This window comes from Aspergillus welwitschiae (assembly GCF_003344945.1).
Source record: "Aspergillus welwitschiae strain CBS 139.54b unplaced genomic scaffold BDQ94scaffold_16, whole genome shotgun sequence".
NCBI classification, from domain to species: Eukaryota; Fungi; Ascomycota; class Eurotiomycetes; order Eurotiales; family Aspergillaceae; genus Aspergillus; species Aspergillus welwitschiae.
In genome coordinates, this window is record NW_020798710.1 from 92,191 (window position 1) to 110,820 (window position 18,630).

Here is an 18,630-nt window from a genome sequence, read left to right on the forward strand (position 1 = left end):
ACGGATACTCGTTTTTTTTCTCCCTTTTTGACGGACTCGGCTCGTGCAGAGATGCAATAAGCGCACGCCGTGCAACCCCTCTGCACCTTGCAAGTCAACTGCAGCCTGATGCGCTGACGCTTACTCAATGTTTATTACACTTCTGTCACCAACAATGCCATTGCACGCATCCTACCAGTGACCTTGGCGGGGCATCCATTCGATAGATTGGCATCCCTGTCTTCCCATATCTTTATTATTATTTATTTTCAGGTGATCTCTTGACAGGGCTCATTATCGTGCCGCTATCATTTTCGACATGACAGCAACGCCACACACCATGAATGGTGTCGCTGATATGACGGGAGTGGACCTTAGCGATACATAGACCCCAGATCCTGTTTTAGACAGTCTACTTACAATACTGCGCTTACAAAGCTCAGAATGATTAACTAGCTCTGTCGATGAACAAAAAGCATTATGCGGCTTTTCTTGACTGGATGGAGGCCACCCGACTTTGCCGCGGTCATTTCCTTTGATTATTATTATTATTTCTAAGTGTGCTGCACGTTCTTTGCTTACTACTAGGCCTAGTTGAGCAGAACATGCCTGTGCAGGTGATTGCCCGAAAATCTGCGGGAAAGGGGAAAATAGTCAACACAGAAAAAAGGAAAGGGGAAGAGAAAAAAAAAAGGTTGGATTTTGGAAAGGAAAAAGCAAGTGACAGGCCGCACCCATTGGGCCAACGCCGACTCATCGCCCTTGGCGTAACGCTGAACTCAGTGTAAAGCACGCGCTCGTCGATTGCATGGCGGTAGTCAGAGTGTTAGTGAGCCGGTCATCCGTGTGCCAATGGCAGCTGGCAAATCATTCGATACGCGCCTGCCAGACAGACTGTGGTATCAAAGTTTTCCTCATCGGTCCCGAGCTCTGCCTGAGTCTACAGCTCCGGTACTCCTGTGCTATGGCCATGTCTCACCCAGCAAGCAGCACTGACAAAACCAAAACCAAGAGGATGACGGGCGAAGGATAGGAAAGATACGGAATACAGAAGCGACCAAGCTGTCGCAAAAGATTATGACGCGACGAGACGAGTACCTGACTGTTCTACCTTGATACGGAAAGGCCACCACTGGCATGGCACAGGAAGGTCAGCTTGAAGGCTCACTCTGCGCTTCGCTGCCCAAATGACCAGGATTGTGCCCGGCTAGTGCCGATGAGCGGTGCCATGGACATTCTCTGGTTCTGACGGCTCGGACCGTCGACAGGCATGACTGCCTGGCGTGTCTCGCGCCAGCAAAATCGGGGGGAGGGGGGATGGTCACCTGTATCAGCAAACAAACAGAGTGTGGGCTTTTGTCAAGCATATCTGTCCAGATATGCGGGGACCCCTGGTGTACCTGCTAGGCTGCCACAGCCAAAACGGCCTGAAGGACGTCGAGCGACCGGTGCCGGTCGATATCGTGACAGGCCGCTTTTTTCCACGTCACCAGCGCGTTTTCTTCTCAGGCGATGATACTATACGTCTCGGGGGGGTTGAGTGGGGTAGCAGGAGGTCCAAGGGAGGTGCGGGGCATTCGATATGCAGGCTGGCATAAAATGATTAGAATGATATCAACTGAAGTCCTCAAAGACAAGACAAGACTTGGTCTCTCAGCCTCCTCTTCTGCCACATCCTCCTCCTCTTCCTTCCCCCCCTTGCAATTATCTCGCACCCCACCTGCTTGCTTAGCTTTGCTTGCTTGCTTGCTTTGCTCCAGCATCTGCCATTCATCTACCTACCCCTCCCCCTCCTTTTTCTCTACTTAGCCATTAGTCAGGTCTCATATCACTATCAGAGCTCCCCCTCCCCCCTCGTCTGCCCTCTTTTCTCCTTCCCCCTCCAACTCTCTTCCTGCTCTGTTCCTTCCCTCTGTGGGTGTGCGCAAAGGTTCCTTTCTTTCATCTCTCTGTTGTTATCTTGACTGCACACCGAGAATCCCCTGCAAGATGTCGAGGCAGCCTAAACTGCGACCCAAATCGCATATCCCAGGCTTCCCAGACGCCATCTACAATCTTGCTGCAGTATCATCTCTATCGCAACTTGAGTCTCGCGCAGGACTGGGAGATGACAAGCATGACCAGCGCGTCTTTCGTGTCAAACGCAAGCATGTGCTGAAGGCTTGCGATCGTTGCAGAGTTAAGAAGACCAAGGTTGGTGAAGTACTGGGCTCTTCTTTGTCATCTTTCACCTCTACCCTGGCCTCAGCGCACTATATCGTTGGCCAGCCATGCTCATTCATGTTAGTGTGATGGGAAACAGCCGTGCAATCGTTGTTCGGCCTACAATCATCCGTGTCTGTTCCGGGAACGGAAGGCCACACAGACCAAAGTATACTCTCGAGGGTAAGGTCCTGATTTCTACTCTACATTGTCTTAGTGTGCTCTCCCTTTATGGACTGACAAAACTGACTGGTCTCTGTGAGTGTGAATAGATTCGTTGAAATGCTGGAATCCCACCATTCGCTGGTTGTCAAGGCGCTCCAAAGGCTATACAAACTGTGCATTGACAAGGAAGGATTTCCCGGCGAGCCTCTCGTCGAGCTCTCGGACGGTCAGCCTCTAACTCATGCCATCCTGGACCGTCTCGGATTGATCAAACAGGCCGAAGAGAATCCAGAGGAGCCCGAGGAGGATACTGAAGACCTGCGGTATTTGCGGTTCCTGTCTACCTCGACGGACTGCAGTGCTACGACGGATCCCTCACCAGAACCGGCCACTCCTCCGGATCCTACTCCCAGTAGTTGCAGTCCTATCACTCCTACTTCCTCCAAGGGGCCAGAGCCTTGGAAATGGGAGTTGCAACCTGTCCAGCCCCTTCACTCGGGACAATATCATAGTTACTCTCATCCTGGATATCACCAGATGACTTTGCCCCGAACAAACCTGGAGCCACATGGCCTCTCGAGTGAAGATAAATGCCCGGAAGTTGTACCTTCTATGGCCGACCATGGACATCCCCTCTATTACTATATGGCTGCCAGCTGTGATGAAGGGCCCACGAAAACCCGTCTAGAAACTGGAGTGGCAGCCAGGCCAGGCTCGCACCAGCCCACATCCGCATCGGGATTCCCTGTTGTCATGATGAATGACTTTAACCTCCATGTACCAGCAGAGCAGCCTGTTTACCCATCTCTTCCATCTGGGTGGACATATACATGTGGATAGGGGTGGTCACATATCCTAGTATCTCTATCAAGTGACTGCGGTCCTTTTCATACTCTTCTTTCTACCCACTTTCTTTCATCGGACAGGCCTGACTGTCGCCGTCCATATCTCATTCCTTGTACATGCACATTATACAGGCTGACAGCCATTCTTGGCCGCCTTTTCTGCTTTCTTTAGCTCTGTATCGTGCTGCGTACGGTTTATTGTTCTCTATCATAGCCCTTTACGGAGTACCTGTGAAACTCTCGGCAATGTTTATTCTATATCATATCATACCCGGCACGGCGTTTTGCTCGGCTCAAGCCAGCCGAGACAGGATCCACTGACATGTACAAGCAAGGTCACAGGCGTTGAGGGGTTAGGTTCCTTGACCTTCCTCGACTTATGCGTTCTTTACTACTAGATCTGGGCCCCTATACAGGCCCCTACTCCACCATCAAAGTCTCTCTCAGACTTGATACACCGACTCTTTCTACTCTACTCGCATGCCCTATCTTCTTCCTTCTTTCTCGTTTCTGGTCACATTTCTTTTCTTTCTCTTCTCATATATCCCCAGAACAGAACAGAACAAAGAAGTAATAAGCGAGCAATTTGCTACAACATACATATACACCATGTATCATGCATCAATAGGAACAGAGAACAACCCCTCGAGATTAGAGGGTTTGGTCCCGCAGACATGCACGTACCATGAATGAATCGAACAAACGTTCAATTGAATTAGTCCCCTTTGCACCCCATCTCGTCTAACCCATACAGCAAATAACTATAACTACTACTACTACTACTACTACTACTAATGTCAGTCAGCAACTACTAAGCAAGGGCATCATTGTTGGTTAGCTAGTTAACTAGGGAGGGGTGCTGACTAGTCCACTACTACTGTAGACCCAGAAGAAGCCAAGCCAGCATGCAAGCCACACAAACACGTTATGCAATTGCCCCACCAGTGCAGTTGAAGAGTTGATTTAATAGTAATAAATTGACACCAGTAAAAATGAAACATAACATCAGACTGAATAAAAACTATTACTTATTACATCAAAACAAGAGTACTTACCTTCCAACTTACCACTACAAATGGGAAACAAAATGAACATGATCACGAAACGACCAAAAAGGGGAAGAACAATACGAAAATACTAAGACATACTAGAAATTAAATCTATCCTAATGGATAAGAATAAAAGACATTAAATATTGACAATATGAAAAATTTCCCTGCTTTCATTGCGAAAATGGTATGGTATGGTATGTAAGTTATATAATGATGACAAGCAACAACAATGCAAATGCAAAACTGAAAATACTCCATCCACATGAGACACAATCACAACAATGATCCCTTGGATGTAGCAGGTGAAAAACTCCCGTAATATAGTAGCAGCAGAAGTAGTAGTATCCCTTATAAAATGAGTTTGATTTGATTTGATTTTGTTTTCTTTTTCTTTCTCTTTCCTCTACTTGGAGAATCCTAATCTCCACACTTTACTTGCTTTAGTCGTCAACATCGGTCTCTGTGTTCGTGTCGCTGGTATCTCCTGCATCTCCGTCGGTATCACTTTCATCATCGTCGCTGGAGTCGTCAGAGGGCTTCTTGGTCTTCTTCTTGGGTGGTTGGCCGGTCTTCAGGGCTTGCATTTGGCCGGCTATTGAGTCTATACCACATCATGTTGGTTAGTATCAAGTTTAAGTACTGTGAGAGAAAGGGTTACGGGAGAGGGGGAAAGTGGCTTACCCTCGTCAGGTTCACTGATATCATCTTCTTCATCCAAAGCGGCCGCCTTGGCGGGGTCATCAATGTGAAGGGTGATTTCCATCTTAGTGTCCAGACCCAAGTAGCTATCACAGAGCATGTTCAGGACGAAAGTAAAGTCACCGACTTGGGGAGGAGCCTGGAACTGCATCTTGAGAGTCTGCACATTGAAAGTGGGCTTGCCGTCGGCGTCGAAGAGGGGCTTGTCGAAGGTGGTGAAGGTGAAGGGTGGGACAGCCATCTTGCCCTGCTTGGCGTCGGCCAGGAAGATGTGCCACCGGGGCGAGTGGTCGCGGGCCAGGTAGGGAGCGTGAGCGAGGGGAGGCTGGATGGTTTCGACCTTCTCTTCGACCTTGACGCCGTTGACGAGCTTCGTGGTCTTGTTCTTGGCGGGTTTGCGGCCCATGATGGCGTCCAGGTCGTCTTCGTCGGGGTCAATGTCTTCAAGGTCGGTGGGGTTAACCGGTGGGACGTCCGCGCTGTAGCCAGGAGGGATGAAGCGGGCCTTGACGACCAGTTGGACGAGACTGCTGGGGGTGATGACCTTTTCGCCCATGACCTTGAAGAAGGCACGGGAGACTTCCAGGACAGGGAGCTGCTTGGCGACGGTTACGGCGGAGGTGTACTGCTTCTCGGACATGAGGCCAGCGCCGACAGTGAGGCTGCGACGCTTGTCTTCAGGGATGCTCATGAACTTCTGGACGGTGAAGTGTTCCTTTGCGTCGGCACCCTCAACGGACTTGACAACTTCCTCCGTGAAGTGAGGGAGTTGCAGGAGAGGCGACGAGCCAGGCGCAACAGCTTGGATGAGATGCTGGGAGGTCCGGAAAGAACCCAGGATGGGCCGGACGTTACCGAATGCGAGAGCAATGGCTGTGAAAGCTTCGTTCAGCGACAGAGCGATTGGTGCAGCTTCGTACTTCTCTGTAGGTACACGAATGTTAGCAGATTCTCTGGACGCATTGAATGCAAATTCACGTACCTCCGTTGAGTGTAGTGTCCTCCAGGTCAACGCGGCCAAGGTAAGCCCACAGCAATGCCAGAGCCTTGCGTCTGCTCGATTCGTCCAGACCCTTAATAACCTCGCGATCCTCAGGCGACAGGAAGGTAGAATCCTCAGCCAGAACCTTTTTCTCAAGCTTGGCCAGTCCAGCATCCATCTTAGGTCCCTGGAGCATCTCCTTGAACTCTGCGCCGGAGGACAGGGCGTTGACGATACCGCCATCGGTAATGTCCTCTTTGTATTCGCGGAAGATGTTTCCAGCACTTGCGACAAGAACGCGTTCCTTGGTGTAGCGCTGGGAGCCATACCACCATTTCCCGACAATGTAGGGCAGCAAAACACCAAGCAGTGCACCGTAGACCAGCAGAGTGTACTTGGAGTTTCCCTCCGAAACGATGAACGTGGGCAGAGCGATACCGATGCTCATGCTCTGCTTGCCATCAGGGTGGCCATACTGGATATAGTTGTTGCGGATTTCCTCGTCGGTAAGCGCCTTGTATGCCTTGGTAAGCTCAACGAAACGTTCGTTGAGCATCTCAATAGTCTCATTCTTTGCGGGGTCCGGGCGGATCTTGTCGGGGTGATAGATAAGTGAGAGGCGCTTGTAGTGTCTTGAGATAGCTTTCTCATCGGCACTCTGAAATTTATTACAGTTAGTACAGCTACATAAGTTATTGGAGGACGCGACCAAAACGCCAGGTGGACTGGATGAATGCTCACCCTTGAAACACCCAGAATGTCATAAGGGTCCCAAACTTTGGGTACAGTCCTCGCGGTGACGACGATCAAATAGGCCATCCATGCCATGACAGCGTAACCCACGACAACAGTAATTATGCGCTTGATGCGGCGCTCTTTGCGCAGGCGTTTGCGCTTCTGCGCCTCAATAAGCTCTGCATGTTCTGGCTTGAACTCGGACTTTATCCGGGGAGCGGTATTTTCGAGACCTGCAGCGACATGGGACAGTTAGTACAGATCACATCTAACCGCCAGAAACCCGCGAGTGTCCAGAGGGGATAAGGCTAGTACGAACCCTTGCTCGGTCGGAGAAGGTTGTATGTGAGAGGGAGTGTGACAAGACTGGTGAGGGTCAGGACAAAGAACGGGAAAAATTGTCCCTAGAGAATACGTTAGTTTACGGTGCATTATTGGCTTCCGATCCAATAGGCGACTAACCTTGTCATCATAATTGTAGTCGGTAGACATGGTGAAGCAATTTCACAATGGACACGGTCGCCCGCAGCGGGCAGGACTGGTACAAAAAAGTGTCTCCCGGACACTGAGTTCGCTGCGTGACAGATATGTCCAGCAGATCAAGGCAATTAGTACAGGATTCAAGTAGTATAATAGAGGAGCATTATCCCTCTGCCAGGCGTGACAAAAGAGTGTGGAAGGTGAAAGGAAGGCGAGAGAGTAGGCCGGAGTAACTGTCGACAAGATGGGATTATCCGCATCGGCGTCGGCTGTACCTTGTGATCGACCGTGTCCTTTACGGGGCCGTAGGGGGGCCACACCGCCTGCCTGAATGGAACTGGTGGCTTGGTCCCAATTATTCAGGCTTTCAGGGTCATGTGCTTAGTTTTGGGTCTACTTTTGACTTTTAACTAACTAGTCCTCCGTAAGGCGTGACTAACTAGTACCTTGATGACTCTTGCGATGACTACATTTTAGCTGGACTGTTGTATGAATGAATTATCATGGTGACATTTTTTGACTAATGTCAGGCCGTACATACTGATACTGTACGGCGCTTACGTCTATCTACTAGGATACAGAAAATCTCCAGGTTTGGAGTATACAAGCATGTCACATCCAAGCTTCATTTCATCATAAAACTGTATCCCTCTTTTTTGTGTATCCCAGGAATGGACAATTTTAGAACGCCATCCCAAACTTTTTGGTACTTTCGTTTCCTCATAAATTTCGAGCATCAGAGCCAGCTCTGGATATTAGCGTGGGAACGGAGTCCCCTACACGCTAGACAGACGGAAATGCAAAAAGAATCTGCACAATGTGAGTCACTTACCCGCTCCGCAGGGAATTCAAGCGCCAAAATGACCGGAGACTGGGTCGGGCACGAACTCGACCCACGAAAGCGAATAAGCCCTCGACATGGCAGACCCTCTGATCTCGACGTTGCAAGCGTGCCGGTTTCCTCCATGCCAGCGTTCACATGGCCAAGCCTTTCAAAAGACCAATCCAATCGCGCCTCTCCCTTCTTACAGGGAGAGGGGATCTTCATTGCTACAAGTCACTGACTTGGGTCCTCCATTGAAAACTGGTTCTCGCGCTTTTATTTCGAGGGCTGGTATTGTTCTGGTTTCGCTGATGTCGGATTTTGATTTTCGATAATGTCGGGATGGGGCCCGCTGGCGATCGGTTGAGGTTTGCGTGCCATTTGGGTATGCCTTCGTTTCCCTTTTTTGGTTTTGTTGAAAATATTATTTTTTCCACCGCCTGGACGACAATTATGAAATTGCTGCAAAAAAGCCCAATGACGTCTGCAGGGTCCAAGTCACCCAGGTAGTGCGTTTAAGGATTGTGGACTATGCGGTAACTGTTAGTCATTGCTCGTCCAACGCTGATTGCTCGGTTGAGACAACTCACCAATCGATATAATCGAGTCCACCGAAGTACTCCAACATGCGATAACAGAGACCAACATCGTCGCCCAGGACACCGCCAAAGAGGCGATACTGTTCCGCCTCCAGCGTAGAAGCCTCCATCCTCAGCGCACGATCACGCTTCTGTCCTAGCAAATGCCCATAGTGCCAGGTCGGGGCGGGTATTTCAGGACAGTCGAAAGCGGAGGAAACAGCTGGAGCGCAGAGGTTGACAGGTCGTGGGAAAGGTTGGGACGGAAGAAGTAGAGGATTGGCGCTGCGGTTTCGAGATCGGGGTCGTGTGCGACGTCGATTATGTCTCTGGCCCATTCTCCGTCCAATCCGGCGAAAAAGGAGGATATAGCTTGTTGAAACTTTTTTTTTTCTTGCTTTTCGGGGTGTAGGTCGTAATGGTGTAGTAGGGGAGCGGGTATTTTCAAGACAATAGTCCCCAGTAAGAGGGGATCTATTGTCCGAAGAGGCTTTTTTATACTAAGTCGATAGAAAGGAAGGAGTGACCATCACCCCTGGGAAGGATGAGATGAGGTGAGGAAAAAACCCAAGCCAAGGGGGGATCAGGAGATCATGAACAGGGAGCAGGCGTATATATAGATGCGGATGGCGGATGGAGAATGGCGCAACCCGAACGATTGCCGAAACGGGGAAAGCAGTGGTGTGACTCACTATAACCCAATAAGGTTACAAAGGCACAGAAAGCAGGACGAAAATCTTCACATCCGGCTCGGGGGGATCCACTCAAGCATCCCCCTACCTTCGGGAGTGCCAACTCCACTCTGATGCAGTCTAGAAGCAGAAATACCTAACCCTGCTTGCCGATGGTGAAATGTGGTCTCATGGAGAACGGTGATTGCGTAGTGATTTAGCTCGCACCAAATCATCGAGTGGCCCTACGGAGCACAAGGGCGCGACTCCGTACAAAGAAGTTTCACGAATTAGGGTTCTCCTGAGTCACTACTCCCCGACCCAAGTCTAGGTTACTTAGTCTACTACTATTCTTGGTTATACCCTTTTTCTTTTTCCCATCATCGTGATGGAACCAGTAAGAACTATTCGCTGCCTTCCACAATGAATGAGAAAATTCTGGTTCAGCCTAGCTGCCTAACACAACCTCTGATTGAGTTCCGTGCGCCTGGCAAGGGAAGCAGCACCAAGAAGAATTTTAATGCGGCCCAGTCTGTACCCACGGTGCAACTGAATCGGATTAAACGGAATTATTAGATATCAGGAGATGTTAAACAAAGGCTCAAAAGAGAAATGAACCAAGATTTCCGAAATTTTGCAAAATATTATCCCAAAATGCAGTGGTCTGACGCCATGCAAAGGAAGTTCTCGGCCCCGAATGAGCCAAATTTTCTCTGCGATGAGCAAACAAGGTACTCCTTTTACAATACAAAACCCGTCTCCGGTGCCGCTGTCCCCAGTTGTGATGTCATGTGATCTAGAGCGACAAAGCTTTCTCTTAGTCATATTTATAACCACGCACTTGACTCTCCTGTTTTGCAGGACTACAACTGAAACCAACGAGGACTCTGGTTATTACCACGCACCTATCCAAGCCGTTTCAGCCTGGCCGAGTGGCGAGGGGTGGATGCCGTACGGGCCGAGCGGGTATTATGACGCGCCAAAATTACCTTGCATTAGTCGTCAAAGCCAGTCCAATTCCGTCAGTCAGTCAGGAGATGACAACAACATCCTACCACGGCTGCTTCGGCAGCATCTTTCACTACGGAGGAAATCGGGCATCTTTTGGTCAGTTGTCAAACTTGTCACATATTGTTTCCTATTTACTCCGCGCGTCGATCTATAGCGGCATGGCTGATAGATAGTCTACTCGTAGTACTTAGATGGTAGTAGTCTGTCTTTAATTGTGCGGGAATCGATCAATAATTCTAGATCCAATTTTCCCTTTCTGTCGATCCATTGTTGACGGGACGGATCAACTACTTACTTACTACACTCTTCACCCTTTTCGATAATCCCAATAAAATAAATAATGCCTCAATGATCAAACCGCATCAATAACATCCTACCCAACCAGTTAACTAACTAACAAGGTATATCCCTCAATCTCATCGAATTTCGCCCCCCCCACAAACTTACACTTACCTTGGGGGCACAAAAAAGAGAAAAAATCTCTGCAGATCTCGGCACAAAAATGAAAAAGCCGCAAAGGGAAAAATTCTGCTTTGACCGACTTTCGTGGCTCTAATCCAGCCTTGACACATGTCCCAACTATACTCCTTTGGCATCGATAGTTATTCTTTGTGCATGAATGCGTGTTTTTTTGTTTGTTCCTGGCGGACGGACACGGACAAACCATAACGATATGCGACTACGTAGCGCGTGGCTGGCAAGCCATCTGGCAGACAGGTCTCCAGTAAGTAGATGGGATGCATGCCTGAATATACTGCAGTAGTGGATATCAAACTTTTACTGGCATATTCAAGAGGGAGTTGTATGCCTGAACTAAGTATCTACGGAGTAGGGTTCCTGTTCGTTTGTTTGTTTACTATGGTTTGGTTGGTTAGGTAGTAGCTGCAGGGAAAACAAGGAAGCAAACTGCGAACCTACGGAGTACCACTCGCTACTTACATGTACAGCTATTTTGGCGACAGCTATAGCTATAGTATAACTACTCTACTCCAACCACGTACTTCCAACGAACGTGGCCCAACTATCTACTTTGTTCTCACTCGCAAACAAACCACCTTACCCTTCCTCCCTCTCTCCCTCCCTCCCTTCACCTCTTTCACTCTCACCAAAAGAAACCCAATTGCACTAACTAACCGACCCCAAGACAACAGTCTACGTGGGCACACTGGACCTCATCCCATCTCCTTCCGTCTTCCCCGAGACTCCGTTTCCAACACTACCGTCGAAGTCCCATTTCTCTAAACCCCGCAAATGGAGAACACGATGAACGAACTAACTCACCAACTAGCCCTGATGACCCATCCAAACCCTCCCCTCCCCCTTTTACCACCGTCTATTATTGCTGCTGCTACTGCTGCTGATGTTGTTGTCCACGCATGAGTAACCAAAAGTACTTAGTACTTACTGTATACCTGCAAGCCCTAGGGCACGGAAAAACCCACTCCACCCTCCACACTACTACTACCGCCCCCTTTTGTGGCTTACTATGGGGGCGTAAAGGGAAAGGAAAAAATTAATATGTGGAGCCGTGTGGAAAGATCGTGGGTTTTCTAGACTGCGAGTGAAGTCTAGACAAGAAGTTCAATACGGGAGAGAAGGGAAGGGAAGTGGGTGGTGGATGGATGGGGGCGGTTATTTGCGGTCCGATGGGGACTTGTGTTGTGTTGTTTTGTGTTGTTGCTAATATTGGAGATGAGGATGTGTGTGTATGTGTGCCTGAGACGGGAGAGATTGTTTCATCTGGCGTATGTGTGTGTGTGTGTGTCTTTGTTCATGTTGTGTTTCGGGTTTTGGTGGTTCCTTGGTTGAGGATAAGATGACAATGGGCGGTAAGTATCTAGGTAAGTGATGATGGGATTTGCTTCTAGCCTACTGAGTACAGGTGTGGTATAGACTTTTTCCGGCTATCCAAGGAGAAAGGAGATGAAGATGGGATACACACTACGTAGGAGGAAGGGAGGTATGGAGTGTGGAAAACGCCTCTGACGGAATCGAGACTGCTGAGGAGAGAGCAGTCCCGTTCAGCGACCAATCATGCCATTTTGGTGCGACTCGGTAATTGAAAGTGGTACAGCAACGCTCCACACAAGCAGAAATGCGAAGAGGGTCTAGACTGGCTACATCATCGTCATACACTGACGGGAAATGGAGAAACTGTGAAACGAGAGTCGCTCTTGTTACCGCCAAGGCAAAATCGAATCGTTGACATGACGGCTCGGCTAATTGTCGATCCCGCGCCGGATGATCTCCAGCATTTCGTCGCCCTTTGGCGCCGTCGTCAGATTCTCATACCCTGTCCGAGTGACCAGAATATCATCTTCAATGCGTACGCCACCAATGGGAATGTATTTTTCGGCCTCGTCGAAGTTGATGTACCGCGCCTGAGGCAATTTCCGAGAATTCGCCAGAGCCAGCTTGGAGAAGTAAACGCCTGGCTCGATGGTGACAACCATGCCCTCCTCGAGCAGGGGGACCGACTGGCTCATGGCTGGGATGAAGTCAGGTCTGCAAGGTCTGTTAGGCAGCCCCATTCCCGTGATTGGCTTTTCGGACACGTCGTGGACTTCCAGTCCAACGTGATGGCCCAATCCGTGAGGGAAGAAAATGGCCGACGCCCCCGATACACGAATCTCCTCCACGGTGCCCGGTTTGAGGACGCCTAGCTTCTGCAGGCCTCTAATGGCTATGTCGTGGGCAAGAACCTGCAAGTCGCGAAACCGCACCCCCGGCTTAATGCGCTTGATACACTGCTCCTGCATCTCTTCTACGATTTGATAGACGTCGCGGGCGTGTGAACTGGGCCAATCGGCGGCCAAAGGAAATGTGCGGGTCACGTCACTTGCGTAGCACTCCCACTCCGCACCTGCGTCCAGACAGACCAGCTGTCGTCCTTTGAGGGGCTCGTTGTTCTTCACATAGTGGAGGGTGGCTGCGTTGGGTCCCGAACCAGCAATGATCTCGTATGCTTGGTTCTTCGCTCCGTGAGATACGCAGGTATCGAGGAAAAGGCCTTCGATCTGGGCTTCATTGGACATCTTGTGGATTTGCTCGAGCACTTTGCGATGGGCCAACCCGGATATCTTGTTGGCGTGGCGTATCATACGAAGCTCATAGTCATCTTTAACCACCCGCGCTGCATCCATTGCGGGTAGCAAGCGCTGATCATCTATGTGAAGCTGCTGGACAGAGAATTGGGGCTGCTGAGAGCTATGGAGGATGTAGACTGGGGCGGCATCATTGTATTTCTCTACCCACGACTGGATATCGCTCTGTAGGGAAGCATAGTAGCGCACTTTGTCTACGTCAAACCGCCGTTCAGCCTCATCTGTGGTCAACGTGGGCCCCATCCATATTGCGCGGTGTAGGTCAAAGTCCGGGACATAAAGAACCAGTAAGTCATTGTTGATGTCGTAGGTAAGATAGCAGTCCGGCTCATCGGCTCCACTAAGATAGTAGAAGTACCGTCGTTGTCGAAAGGGTTGTGGTTGGTCGGAATCCCCCCAATTGATGGTTGGTTTCCCAACCAGGTAGATAAGGCCGCTGGACACTCCCAGCTTCATGGCAACTTTGCGCGCATGTTGTTTGGCTGCGCCGGGACCTCCTATTAGTCTTCGGGCGTCCCAGGATCAAAACAGGAGGGGAATGATAAATGTGAGGGAGGAAAGAGTATATATCCTGGGGGTCACAACATGAGACATACCTGGATACTTATCGATCCCTTCGCCGCGCACTGTTACGCGGAGATCGCAGGCACCAAGGCTTGAGACAAGCTCCGGCGGGATTGAAACACGCATCCTGTTGCTTACCACGATCTACAGGCAGAGTGGGAATGGATGTGCCTATAGAGACAGGACTGTCACAGAGGCGAGGGACCTGAATGACGGTATAGGAAGGGAGATAGAGGGACTGGGGGAGATAAGACAGCGCTTAGAGAGAGAGGGAGAGGGAGAGGAATGACAGCCAGCGATTGCGTCTCTCTATCGGGTTTAGACAGGGTCTCCGGCGGAGTTCCATCATGCTGACCGGGTCTTGTATTCTTACTGCCATGGAACAGCTAAAATACGTGTTATTTGGTATGACTAATGGCCTGGCCAGACTGTCGATACAGTATCTTACAGGCAAGAGATACGTCTCTGATGTGAGATGATTATTATTGAAGAGTGACGGGCGATTAAGTCCCTGATCAGGCATCCAAGGGACTCTCGAGTCCCTCATCCCTTTTCCCTGGACTGCTTGGGACCTTGCATGGACAGTTATTTGGGGAGCAACTTAGTCCGCAGGCAGGCATATGTAGAGTGTATCTGATCTCAAACGTGGCCCATCTAATTTCTGTATCTCCTTCAGGAGTTCACAACATGCCTTGAGTGTTGTCATCCGAAAGCATCGAGCGCATCGCCCGGAAGCGTCGCTGCCTTTCGCCCCCCACATGCGCCTCTCTCTCTCTCTCTCTCTTCCTGGGCTTCTGCTTCTTGGTTTCTGGTCCCGACCTCCAACTCTCCCCATTTGAACTCCCTCATCATCGCTCCTCATCTCATTCACTCCTCTTCAACTTTTCCATCTCTCATTCCTTCCCCTCCCCTAAACCTTTCATCTACCCGCCAATCTCCCTAGTGTCGCTTTCCCTCCTTATCTAATAATATTCAGTTTAGCGTTACAGCGAGTCCGTGTCGACGCAACACCTCCAACCAGTCAATGAACGATGCGGGGATCTGAGGCATCGGGGCCCGGTGCTCTCTTTGATGCTCCCTCGACTCTTGCCACGTCCCTTGGAATCAATCCCACCGCTGCTTCTGAACCCCCTCCGACCGATCCCAAACTAGTCGCCTCGAACATTGAACATGTCTTGTTGTCCATGTCAGAAGGCAATGGCGGTCTAGTCAGCGTCAGTGGCAACTCGTCGGGTTCTACCGGCAAGGGTATCCTGATAGGCGTCCTCTCTGCCTTTGGATCCGCCGCCGTTGCAGTGCTTGTACTCGCCGTCTTCTTTTTCTTCAAATACACTCAGCGTGGTAGAATTATTCTCGATCGCATCGGCCGACCGGGTGAATTCGATGATGAGCAAGCGTTTGCGCGCGAGGAGGCGGAAGCCTTGGAGACGATGGATGACCTCACGCGATCGGAGTATATGAGAGCGAAGGGTAAGTCACTGGCTCTTTGTCCGCTCCTTTGGGCAAACGACGACCATGGGGTCTTGTAAAGCATGACGTATGTGCATTTGTCGCTGATCTCCCACACAGCATTTATCGAAGCCAATCCGCCCGAGTCCGTACAAACCGACATATCACTCTCTCAGTTCCTCGCGATTCAAGAAAAAGGAGTATCGGCTTGGGAGTTTCAACCAGAATTGGAAATCGCCAATTGCTTTGTCGAAGGCCGTACGGAAATCGAGTTCTACGACTCGGAATGCAGTGTCCAGACCAATTTGCCCGTTCCGAAACAGAATGACGTCTATTACTGGGAGGCTAAGATCTACGACAAACCTGACAATACTCTTATCAGTATTGGGATGACTACGAAACCGTATCCTTTGTTCAAATTACCAGGTGCGTTCTTGGACAACTTGTTTGGGGGAGGATATGGGTTGTCCGCGGTCGCTAATTTTGTTTCTTATGATGTCAGGCTTCCACAAGACTTCGGTCGCATACCAGTCCACGGGTCATAGGAGGCACAACCAGCCATTTGCACCAACACCTTACGGTCCTCACCTTCTGCAAGGTGATGTGATCGGTGTGGGGTATCGACCACGCTCGGGTACAATTTTTTTCACTCGCAATGGCAAGAAGCTGGAGGACGTTGTCCACGGTCATAAAGCGCAGAATTTCTTCCCCACTGTTGGAGCCAATGGGCCTTGCTCCGTCCATGTGAACTTTGGTCAGATGGGCTTCGTGTTCATTGAGGCCAACGTCAAGAAATGGGGCCTGGCCCCGATGACGGGTAGTCTGGCTCCGCCTCCGCCTTACGGCAGCGAGCAAGGCAGCATCCTGCTAGAGTCGGGTCGGGAGAGTGCAGCTCAGATCTCTCAACGGGTCTATCAGGATGCCAATAATGCGCGCACCAGTTCGACTGTCCGTGTTGCGCCTTCTGCCAGTCCCGGCCCTGTGCGATCACCCACCGATATATCCCTGGCTCAGCTTGCCCACATCCCGTCGAACGAGGACGTAGGCGAAGGATCCAGCCGGACCAATGTCGTCGATGGAGAGCAAGTCCCCTTGTTGCATACGAACGATCTCGACCAAGTCCCGCCTCCAGAATATTCCAGCCCGGATGGCAGTCGGAGAGGCAGCGAGGATCTGCCCTTTGACGAACAGCCTCCGATACCCAGCTACGACGCTGCTGTTGGCAACCGGGACGGTCACAGGGCGCATCCCAACGAGAATCGTTAGAAGGCGACCGAGGTCCTGCAACTATTGTTATCGTCTATTCATCAGTTATTGGCGCAGCGTCTCTTTGATGTGTATACGGCATGCTTCAGCCACTGGTTCTATTTCTACTACTGTTCCCTTATTTTAGCGGCCACGGTCGGCGTTCCACAGGCGGGATTCTACGGGTTAGGTTTCACGGTTACGCCGCTAGATGTGGCAATGATGAATTTTACGTATATAGGGTCTGATCGTTTCTGTCTTCATTCGTCATTTGGATCAGTTGTCTCGAGTTAGGTCCGTGGGAACCTTTTTCAAGGTTGAATCCCGTAATGCCTACCCTCCCTTCGGCATCAATTTCTTCGAGGAGAGGCGGTCGGCAGGGGTCTTCTCGGCCTTGACCGACCGGAAGAGCGGACAATGCTGATCCAATGATGACCTTGTTTCCTTGCGCAATTCGTGTCAAAAATGGGTGCTCTTGAACTGGGTGGATTTATTGCGGTGTTTGTCTGGGAGTATATTTTTTCATGGTTGAACACATACAGTGGTTATTTATATCAATCCTTGTCTGCGCTTCCCTGTATTTTGTGTGTATGTGTAGCATTCGAGTGGTCATCTGCCCTTGCGCTGCTGGATAACCGGCGGCAAATGGATGTTTTTGCATCAAGAATATTGGCTACCAGCTGAGGTAGCACGGCGTACAATAACTAAGTAGCCAGTTGATCGTACAAAGTAGTAGTAGAACCGGTCCATCAATTGCCCCATTTCCACCCCACATGTTCGACCCAATATTTGCTATCATTATCTATTATTATCCAGTGATGTTCAGTGCTGGAATTATTTCCGAGAACAAGCCACTTTTGCAATTGTGCTCCTTCCGCAACCAGCGCGTCATCGACCAGTGCCAGTCAATGACTCGGCTCAACCTCTCCATCTCCCCTCTATCCGTCATCATCATCATCATCATCATCATCATTTTCTTCTTCTTCAGATTCCATCGTTTCTCATCCTCCACATTGCATTTCTGCGTTCGCACGTAAGATATGCGTCTTCAAGTACCCACTGGACGACGTCCACCGGTTCTTCATCGCACGATTGTATTTGTCCTTGGGCATCCCATAAACTGATTCGACTGAGTTTTGGTCATCCTCTGGTACATACGCACATGATAGAGTTTCTGTTCCTCCCTTGTCCCTTGGCTGGTCCCCGTACTGCAATGGCTCATCTTCACTGCTGCATTGCTCGGTCGGACTTTTCCTCCCACTAACCTTATCTTCTCATCGTTCCATCAATCTGCACATTTGATACAACAACAGCCACCATTATATTGAGCTCACGCGAGTCAACTTGTATAGAATATTCACTCTTGTCGGTTTAAACAACACCTCTCATTACTCATTGGCTCTCGTACAAGCCCACTCAAATTTGCTTTTGCCGCCAACGGTGATTTCCGAATCCCCCTCCAGCCACTGAATCATCTGTTCAGCCCGGTCGTTAGCGTGCTGCAGGTGCCCAGTGGCGAGCGAGTGACCGCCAACAACTGGTGCGCTAACTTGCCTGGTGCGACGCAGCTTTGCCCCAGATTTACGGGGAAGTGCCGCCCCCAACAGTAGGCGCGCTGCTGGTTTGGAAAGCTTTGGTCGCGTAGGCCTGGCTGCCAGCCTGACCGCTATCTAAATTGAAAAGCATCGTGCAGTTCTTCAAGAAGATCGAAGAAAGTACCACCTCTTCATCTTCACAACACCTCTCGACTTGACAAACTCATAATCCGAGGAGGTTACAGCCGCCCACTGCCACATCTGCACCATCAAGCGAGGGTGGTGTGCATTTAATATCTGCGCTCAGCCGCTCTAGGTGGAGTATATGCATTTTGGCCCTTGCTTATTCTCCGGGCAGATACGCAGTGCAACAACGGCGATAGTTCTCAGCTTGTGGGAACTGCTTTATAGCTTCACTTGATAGAAAGCGTAAGGATCGCCTGGTCCAGATCCTTTGGGGTATCCACATAAGGTCCGGCCGCTACCCCAAGTGGTTCTCTAAATAAGGGCT

General features: G+C 50.1%; 6 protein-coding genes across 6 annotated transcripts; 3 read left to right on the top strand and 3 right to left on the bottom strand.

Annotated features, from left to right (window-relative positions):
- Positions 1 to 1,968: 1,968 nt before the first annotated feature.
- On the top strand, positions 1,969 to 3,186 carry BDQ94DRAFT_170338 (Zn(II)2Cys6 transcription factor domain-containing protein; the record flags this gene model as incomplete). The annotated part of the gene is made up of 3 exons (XM_026771471.1): positions 1,969 to 2,172; positions 2,267 to 2,364; positions 2,454 to 3,186. The coding sequence occupies 3 exons, from the start codon at positions 1,969 to 1,971 to the stop codon at positions 3,184 to 3,186; spliced, it is 1,035 nt and encodes a 344-aa protein (XP_026626188.1).
- A 1,409-nt stretch (positions 3,187 to 4,595) lies between these two features.
- Positions 4,596 to 7,374, bottom strand: BDQ94DRAFT_33262 (J domain-containing protein). The gene is made up of 6 exons (XM_026775511.1): positions 7,122 to 7,374; positions 6,979 to 7,063; positions 6,666 to 6,892; positions 5,925 to 6,582; positions 4,925 to 5,866; positions 4,596 to 4,844 (listed from the first exon to the last, which is right to left on the bottom strand). The coding sequence occupies exons 1-6, from the start codon at positions 7,149 to 7,151 to the stop codon at positions 4,684 to 4,686; spliced, it is 2,103 nt and encodes a 700-aa protein (XP_026626189.1). The 5' UTR covers positions 7,152 to 7,374; the 3' UTR covers positions 4,596 to 4,683.
- Positions 7,375 to 8,350: 976 nt separating this feature from the next.
- Positions 8,351 to 9,115, bottom strand: BDQ94DRAFT_33302 (uncharacterized protein). Its single transcript, XM_026775512.1, has 2 exons — positions 8,553 to 9,115; positions 8,351 to 8,491 (listed from the first exon to the last, which is right to left on the bottom strand). The coding sequence occupies exons 1-2, from the start codon at positions 8,876 to 8,878 to the stop codon at positions 8,461 to 8,463; spliced, it is 357 nt and encodes a 118-aa protein (XP_026626190.1). The 5' UTR covers positions 8,879 to 9,115; the 3' UTR covers positions 8,351 to 8,460.
- A 470-nt stretch (positions 9,116 to 9,585) lies between these two features.
- On the top strand, positions 9,586 to 10,514 carry BDQ94DRAFT_33371 (uncharacterized protein). The gene is made up of 3 exons (XM_026775513.1): positions 9,586 to 9,942; positions 10,073 to 10,318; positions 10,407 to 10,514. Exons 1-3 carry the CDS (start codon positions 9,824 to 9,826, stop codon positions 10,411 to 10,413), a joined length of 372 nt encoding a protein of 123 aa, XP_026626191.1. The 5' UTR covers positions 9,586 to 9,823; the 3' UTR covers positions 10,414 to 10,514.
- A 1,927-nt stretch (positions 10,515 to 12,441) lies between these two features.
- Positions 12,442 to 14,016, bottom strand: BDQ94DRAFT_159456 (aminopeptidase P family protein; the record flags this gene model as incomplete). Its single annotated transcript, XM_026769074.1, has 2 exons — positions 12,442 to 13,823; positions 13,923 to 14,016. 2 exons carry the CDS (start codon positions 14,014 to 14,016, stop codon positions 12,442 to 12,444), a joined length of 1,476 nt encoding a protein of 491 aa, XP_026626192.1.
- Positions 14,017 to 14,295: 279 nt separating this feature from the next.
- BDQ94DRAFT_143726 (SSH4 family protein) lies at positions 14,296 to 17,223 on the top strand. Its single transcript, XM_026766303.1, has 3 exons — positions 14,296 to 15,360; positions 15,460 to 15,765; positions 15,842 to 17,223. The coding sequence occupies exons 1-3, from the start codon at positions 14,922 to 14,924 to the stop codon at positions 16,603 to 16,605; spliced, it is 1,509 nt and encodes a 502-aa protein (XP_026626193.1). The 5' UTR covers positions 14,296 to 14,921; the 3' UTR covers positions 16,606 to 17,223.
- The last annotated feature ends 1,407 nt before the right edge of the window (positions 17,224 to 18,630 follow it).